The 7,625-nt window shown below is 65.5% G+C and overlaps 2 protein-coding genes across 2 annotated transcripts in view; both read right to left on the reverse strand.

Annotated features, from left to right (window-relative positions):
* The window catches only part of MNEG_2405 (Nuclear pore complex protein Nup98), a gene marked incomplete at both ends in the record, with an annotated part of 8,936 nt that extends 4,217 nt beyond the window's left edge, over positions 1–4,719 (reverse strand). The window contains 11 exons of the mRNA XM_014049116.1: positions 36–653; positions 818–934; positions 1,095–1,201; positions 1,507–1,648; positions 1,862–1,967; positions 2,110–2,558; positions 2,754–3,025; positions 3,169–3,474; positions 3,636–3,863; positions 4,030–4,399; positions 4,573–4,719. Of these exons, the coding sequence (XP_013904570.1) occupies positions 36–653; positions 818–934; positions 1,095–1,201; positions 1,507–1,648; positions 1,862–1,967; positions 2,110–2,558; positions 2,754–3,025; positions 3,169–3,474; positions 3,636–3,863; positions 4,030–4,399; positions 4,573–4,719 (2,862 nt within the window). The remainder of the gene's footprint in view (positions 1–35; positions 654–817; positions 935–1,094; positions 1,202–1,506; positions 1,649–1,861; positions 1,968–2,109; positions 2,559–2,753; positions 3,026–3,168; positions 3,475–3,635; positions 3,864–4,029; positions 4,400–4,572) is intronic.
* A 1,751-nt stretch (positions 4,720–6,470) lies between these two features.
* On the reverse strand, positions 6,471–7,350 carry MNEG_2406 (hypothetical protein; the record flags this gene model as incomplete). The annotated part of the gene is made up of 3 exons (XM_014049117.1): positions 6,471–6,768; positions 6,935–7,047; positions 7,219–7,350. The coding sequence occupies 3 exons, from the start codon at positions 7,348–7,350 to the stop codon at positions 6,471–6,473; spliced, it is 543 nt and encodes a 180-aa protein (XP_013904571.1).
* Between the last annotated feature and the right edge of the window lie 275 nt (positions 7,351–7,625).

Below are 7,625 nucleotides of genomic sequence, written 5' to 3' on the forward strand. Positions count from 1 at the left end.
GGCGGGGCCACCGCCAATGCAGCTTCAGCGCTCACTGCATCGGCCGCCGCGGCCCCGCCCTGACGAAAAAACGAATCACGCATGGCCGCAAGCTGGCCTGGCTGCAGCGACAGCAGCGCAGGCAGCGAATGCTGCAGCGGCTCGCCGCGCCCCGCTGCCTCGTCCGCCTCCTCAACCTCGGTGCCCCATGCAACCCGGCCCTCGGACAGTGGGGGCCGCGCGGCATGGCCGTAGCCGCGCTTGCGGGACGGGCCGCCTGTGTAGTAGGCCGCCTCGCCCACCTCCCCCGCGTCGGCGCCAACCTCCCTGGCTCCGAGCCTGGCCGCTTCGTACGCCGCCTCCTCCCCCTGCTCGTCAAGCGCGGCTTCGTCGCCCTCATCCCCGCCCGCCATCAGGCTGTCGGGCGCATCCCCCTCCCCGCCGTCGCTGCAGGCGCCGTCCACAGTGGCCTCGTCCAGGTCGCTGTCGCCGCCCACAACAGGCGCACCAAAGCGGCGGCCCTTGCCGCCGCCTGCAGCGCCGCTGCCGCCGGCGTTGGCTGCCGCGGCGGGCCCTGCGCCGCCCAGGGTTCCTCCCTCCTCCCCCTCCTGCCCCTCGTCGTCCTCGTCATCCTCCTGGTCCAGGGGCACCCCGTAGCGGCTGAAGTGCTCCACCTGGGGGCGTGCAGGCGGGCGGAAGCGGCGCGTTGTGGTCTAGGCACGCCAGCCCACTTCCAGAGTGTAGTGTGCGCTGTGGTACGAAGGAATCAGCGGGGCGTTACGAGCACTTGTCTGGTTTTGGCGATTGCAGTGGTGAGCGCTGTCCCCGTGCCGCCCACCTTGAAGCGCCAGACGCCACCGTCCGGCTTGTAGGCCACAAACTCGCCCCCCGCCTCTGCACAGTACCGCCGCAGGCGCTTTTCAAAGGCTGCCACCGACACAGGGTCCGTCACAATCTGAGACAGAGGTTTTTGGGGGGGAAGGGCGGCGCGTTAGATGTCCAGTGCCAGCTGTATGGGTGGACACCACGGCGCCGACGGCAAGCACGAGGCAGCTCTCCATGATCGATGACCCGCACATGACCACGGACCACGCACGGTGCCATGCAGCCCGCACCTGGCCGCCTTTCTTCTTGTGCACGTTGAGCAGCGTCACCTCACAGCGCGTGTTGAGCTCACAGCCAACAGGCGGCTTGACGGTGTCAACGTACACGGCCACCTCGCCTGGCAGGAAGGGGACGAAAGGCCAGCAGGGGAGGGGCTGGGCGCAACACCGTAAAATGCAAATGGAACACCTCTTACGACATTGTTGTGAAAGATGTGAAGGGATAGCTGGTGGGTTCCAGCAATATTGGTGTCACCCCCGGCCCTCTTGTGCGGTGGCCGGTAAGCCCACCCTGGCAATCAACCTGCTGCCCTGAACCGTCCCCTCTTAAGCTCCAGGCTCCAGCTGGCTCAGCAACCCCACACCACCTCACTACAAGAGCGTCAATGCACCATCACTCAACCCCCACACCATGCCCGCCCACCTGGGTCGATGCGTGCGATCTGGTCCAGCTCGAGGCCCCTCACGTCCACAGGCACCAGCCACCGCAGGCTGCCCACTCCGCGACGCGACAGGGAGAATCCCGTCACGCCCGCCAGGGCGCCAGGGTCAGACGCAGCCAGGGCCTGGGGAGAGGGGAGGCCGATGGGGGGGATGACACGCTGGGCCAGTGTGCAGTGACGAGGACACAACAGACACCTGTGGATCAGGTGACTAAGCCAGTTGCCGTAAGCGAGCTGAAATTATGTGACAAAACGCGGGTACGCAAGCATCATGTTGGCTGCAACCACAGCACCAGCGTGTGGTGTGATTGTAGGTCATCGCCGGCAACGCCGCACCTGCAGCTGCCTCAGGGACGGCTCTATGCTGTAGCCAGCCATCGCGAGTGAGCCCAGCTTGGGCAGCAGGTCAGACGCTGCGGCCGCAGCGCCGTTGGCCGGGGAGCTGCGTTGGGGGCGGGGCAGCGGGACAGAGTGGACTTACGCACGGCAGCATGCCAGTCCACTGAAGAGGGCCGAGTATAGAGGCAGGATATTTGTCACGGGGTTATCTGACAGCCAGCGAATGCACACGCACGCGCACCCACCCGTCCGCAGCCGCCTTGAAATCGCGGGCTGTGGCCCCGCCGTTGCTCAGACGCTCTGCGCTGCGCGGCCGGCCAGCCGGGATGCCCGAGCCAGCCGCAGCCGCCGCGGGGGACGGCGTGGTGGCGCCGCCGCCCCCAGCTGCGCCGCCTGTGACAGGGGTGCTGGGCGTGAGGCTGCTGCGGGAGGGGGACGCGCTCGTGGAGGGCGGTGGCTCGCGGATGAAGAGGCGGTGCGGGTTCTCTCGCGCTGGCAGCAGCGCGGCCGCCGGCGACGACACCGCTCCGGCGCTGGCCCCCAGGCTGAGGCTGGGCGGTGAGGGGCCGGGCGACGCTGCGCTGCGGGGCGCGGGGCCGGCGCCGAATCGTGGTGTCGCCGAGCGCAGCATCAGCAGCGGCGAGGGGCGCAGTGTGGTGATGGCCTGGCGCGCTGGTCGGGCGCTGATGCCGACCTGCAGGGGGTTGAAGAGTGGGGGCTGAGGATGACGAGCGGGGAGGGGCATCGCGGGGTGTTCACCAGGGCAGGGGCCAGGTGCGCCTACGGCGGTCACCAGCAAGCAGATGGAGGGAAACTGCATTGCATGTTGCTGCACGTAACGATGCATTTTTGCGGCAGCAGCTCACAACCCCGCCTCTGCTGCCCTCACCTTGGGCTCAGGCACGTTGACACTGGGCAGCGCAGAGAGCTGGCCGTACGGGGCCTGGCCCACACCTGCCGGTTGCACTGCGGGGGCCGCGGGCTGCGCGCCCGCCGCGCCCTGCGCAGGAGCCCCAAAAGAAGATCCAAAGTTGCCGAAGTTGAAGCCGCCACCAGCCGGCTGGCTTGCCGGCTGGGAGAACGAAAACGCAGGCGTCGAGGACGCTGCCCCAAACCCGGCGCCAAATCCACTGGCACTTGCGCTGCTGAAAGAGAATGTACCTTGAGAGAAGGGAAGCACGGCGTTTGTGACTGACTTGTTGCTGGATCGGGCAAGAGACCAAGCACTCGGTACACACAATCACGCTGCGCGGCTTGCTCTATGCAATGCAGTAGCACCCCATCACGTCCCCAACCACGCTCACTTGCAGCAGGAGCGCTAGCACCAAACGCTGGCGAGGAGCTAGCGCCAAACCCAAAGCCGGGCGAGGTCGCGGGCTTGGCGCCGAAGGCTGAGCCAAAGCCGCCAAAGGCGGGTGCGCTGCTGGCTGGCGGGGAGGCGCCGAACCCCCCAAACGGCGAGCTGCTGGGGGCTGCCCCAAATGCTGGCGTCGTGGAACCAAAAGGGCTGGGGGATGGCGTCCCAAAGGGCGACGCGGCCGAAGCAGGACTGGCGCCGAAGGGCGACGGCGATGGCGACGCCCCGAATCCACCAAAGCTAGGAGTGGAGGCTGTGTTGCGTGGGAGTTGGGGGGTGTCGGGAAACTAGTGCTTCATGGTGCCAATGGACCATAGGCTGCTGCTTGAGGCTATGCATGCATGCCAAGCGCTCGAGTGGTATGCAGCCCAGTGCCTGGTTCGGAGTTTCGCCCGGGAGCAGGCACGCACTGACCTGGGGCCCCAAACGCCGGCGTGCTGGTGGCCGTGCCAAAAGCAGGGGTGCTGCCGCCGAAGCTGAACCCTCCCGGGGTGCTGGCCGCCCCAAACAGTGACGCCGAGCTGGCAGCGCCAAACGCAGGCGTGCTGGCTGCCCCAAACCCGCCAAAAGCCGGGGTGCTGGCACCGAACGCGGGTGTGCCGCCGCCAAACGGGCTGCTGGCCTGAGCTCCAAATGCTGGGGCTGCAATGAGGGCAGAGCGAGAAAAGCGAGGGCGTCAATTGCGTTCGCATGCAACATTAACCCACCCAAATCATCCATCTGGCAACACACACGCTTGCAACCCCCATGGTGATGTCCACAAACGCCAGCCGGGAGACTGCCACAGCAGCAGCAAAGCGTCACTCACTGGAGGCAGCACCAAAGCCGCCGCCAAATGGCGACGAGGCGGGAGTGCCGAATGGGTTGGCGGCGGGCTGGCTGGCGGCTCCAAATGCTGGCGCTGGTGTTGCCCCAAACCCGCCAAACGCGGCCGACGATGCGGGGGCACCGAAGCCGCCGGCGGCCGGTGGAGGTGCTGACGAGGCGTTCTTGACTCCGGCCTGGTAGTCCTCCCAGCGCAGCTCATCGACGCTCTTGTTCTGGTACTGCGGCATGGCTGTGATGGTGTTGTAGTAGACGGGGCCGCCGCTGCTGGTGCCGCCGCTCTGGTCCTTGTCCTGGTGCTTCTGGTACGGCACAACGCGCGTGCCCTGGGCCGCCCCGCCAGGGGCCGCGGCCTGTGTTCCGCAGGGCAGACAATGGAGGCAGCAAGTTGTCAGACCGCCAACGAACAGATAATACACACCAGATGATCCCACGCCAAACGCCCCATCCAAGGCAGCATGGTTTCGCTCAGGCTACAATTGCAGCTGCGGAGCGTGCAGGTACAAGGCGCAGCCACCACACTCACCCCAAAGCCGCCAGCGCCAAACGCACCGCCACCGCCGGCGCCAAACGCCGGGCTGCTTGTTGCCGCACCAAACGCCGGGGTGCTGGCGGCCCCAAAGCCGCCGAAGGCCGGCGTGCTGGCGGGCGCACCAAACCCGGGCGCCGACATCCCAAATGCAGGGCTGGCTGCGCCAAATGCGGGCGTGCTGGCCGCCCCAAACGCCGGTGAGCTGCCAACACCAAACGCTGGCGTGCTGGCTGGGGCGCCAAACCCGCCGACGCCAAACGCCGGCGTGCTGGACGCCCCAAAAGCTGGAGTGCTGGCCCCAAACGCTGGCTGCGGTACAATCGTGAGCATTGAGGCATGGGCGGTGGATGGGGGGCCGTCAACGGGCTTTGAAAAGCAATGCGGTGCCATGCATCGCAGGGCAAGCCTCCAGGCCTGAATCATGCGCCAGTTGACAAGGCCCAGGGGACAACATCAGGGAATTAAATGTTGGCCTCACCGCGCTCGCGCCAAATGGGCTGGCTGCAGGTGCCGGTGAGCCAAAGCCGAAGCTGCCCGTCGCAGGCCTCGCCTATTGTGACGTTGCAGGGCAAGCAGCGGCAGTTATGATCGTATTAATGGAGCTGCAAGGCTGCCCAGGGGAGCCACGCCACGGGGTTTGTCATAACCCACAAAACACGGGCCGGCAACGGGCTTTAGTCCCTCCCCCTGACTCACCCCGAAACCAGTTGCGCCGGCGCCAAACGCGGGCGCCGCCCCAAAGGCGGGCGTTGATGCCGCTCCGAAAGCCGGCTGCGGGCGGACGCAGCAATGTGTAACACCAACGCAAGTGCCAGGCGCATATCAGATCAAGTCAGCAGCACGAATTCATCACAGCTGCTCGCGATTCGCCCGCAGCGCAGTTGCTGTCGATGAGGCGCACCTGCGATGCGCCAAATGCACCTCCGCCTGCGGCTGCCCCGAACGCCGGCGTCTGTGAGGTGCCGTGCGCGCGATCGATTCGTGTGTCAGTCCCTACTGTCCCAGCCAGCCTGGGTGTATGGCGGGTGGCTCTCCGCAGTCCGTCCCTGCGCTGCTGCGGCCGCGGGTGCATGCAAGCGTTGCACTCTCAAATGCCGCGCACAACGCACCTGACCAAACCCGCTCCCGCCAAACGGCGAGGACGCCGCTCCGAACGCCGGTTGGCTCTGGCCAAAGCCTGCATGGCATTCATTCCAATAAGATGAGCTTGGCGGCGTACGGGGTCGCTGAAGCCGAGATCACCCAGTGATGCTGCTCACCCCCGAACGCGGGCTGGCTCTGTCCAAACCCGAACGACATGGCGTGCGGATCACTGCTACTTCTTCTATAGCTCGACTATGCTAAGGACCTAGGAGATCTATTTCAGGCAGATCACTGCATGGCTCACGATCTCCAAGGTATTCAACTCGGACCCGCGACAAAACAGTACATCACCGGTTTGGCGGCTCTGCCGGCGCTGCATCCTGCGTCCTCCAAAACAGTGGGGGCGGCTGTTTGCTCGGCAACTTCAGGGCGGGCGTCGCGCGACTGGCGTCTTTGTAGCCGGTCCTCGCTCCTCACTGCTTGGGACGATGAGACTCGCACTGTATCAGTCCATTTGTGTCCCCAGCTTGGGTGTGTAGGCAGCTGCATGCTGCCGCAAAGGCGGTGGCTCACAGCCAGGCTGCTGGTGGCATTCTCTACCAACCCTGTGCCATGTCGGTCAATATACTCGATGACGTGGCTTTCCTTCCATATAAAGGGGGTGCCCAGAACCCGACAGAAAAACGCCTCATCTTGTGAAATTGTTGTTACTTTGATCCAAAGCCATCCTGAGAATTGATTGCTGGGCGTTGGGGGTGTTGAGGGCACGAAGGGCTGCAGGGGAGGGAGGGGGGTGTCAAGCCCGCGGCTCAGGCCATCTCCCCGTCGTCGACGTCGTCTCCGGCCCCTGACGAACCACCGGAGCTGCCGTGCCACATCGCGCCAGCCAGCAGCGCCGCCCGCACCCGCGCCTGCGCCTGCGCCTGCTCCGCCAGGTGGGCCTCCAGCGTGCCGTCCAGCAGCTGCTGCGCCGCCTCGGCCGCGCCACTGCGCGCGTGCATGCTCAGCAGCGTAGTCAGCCCCACGGGGCCGCCCACCGTGTTGGCCATCGTTGCGAGGGCGGTGCGGAAGGTCTCAAACAGCGGGAGCGAACGGATGATATCGTTCCTGCATGAAGGGAGTATGGAAAGGGGAGGCACGGGCAGGGGGATGCGTGCCAGGTGAGGGGGGAACAGGTCGACCGCGATGCCAGCAAAAGGAGACCTGACCCATCCAGCACTCCATCAAAGCCTGCAGAAGCCCAAACCCGAGCGTTGCGCGTCCTGGGCCTCACTTGCTGAGGTTGACGCGCGCGGCCAGCACATAGTCGCTGCCCAGCTCCCCGGCAAAGTCCATGCCGTCCAGGTGGGCCACGTCGCCCTTGAAATCCGGGATTTCACGTACCACCTGCAAGGTGTTCGGCCGGGGAGAGGTGGGTATGAAGATATGAAGGGTAAGAGAAAAAAACACAGAAACCCAAATCAGGTGAATAGCGGGAGGAGGCTGTGTGAATTCAACGTGGTGCGACCCACAAAGCGTGGCTGGAGCACCAGCGGCAGGTCGGCGTGATGCCCCCACCTTGATCATGAGGTTGGCGAGGTTGGCAATGCTCTTGGGGTCGAGCACGCTGGGAGACAGGGCGCCGCTGTTGATGAGGGTGGACAGGCCTGCCGCCGCCATCCGCCGCCGGAAGCGGCCGAGCATGGCCATATGCCGGACGCCAATCACCTCTGCGCATCATGACCCCGTGGTTGCGGCGGCGGTGAGTAACCAGGCACCTCACCAAAACATGTGCAGTTGTTTCATAAACCAAGCAAGCATGCGTATATCCTGCAAAAAATCACCAGCATTGGCCCCTGTACGTCTGCCATCTCTTACCCTCCAGCAGTGTGACGTTGGCGACACACAGCCAGCGATCCAGGAAGCGCTGCTGCACCGCCGCCGCTCGCTCCTCAGGGCTCTGTGGCTGATTGGCACCTGCCAAG

This window comes from Monoraphidium neglectum, assembly GCF_000611645.1.
Source record: "Monoraphidium neglectum strain SAG 48.87 unplaced genomic scaffold scaffold00272, whole genome shotgun sequence".
Classification (NCBI taxonomy): Eukaryota; Viridiplantae; Chlorophyta; class Chlorophyceae; order Sphaeropleales; family Selenastraceae; genus Monoraphidium; species Monoraphidium neglectum.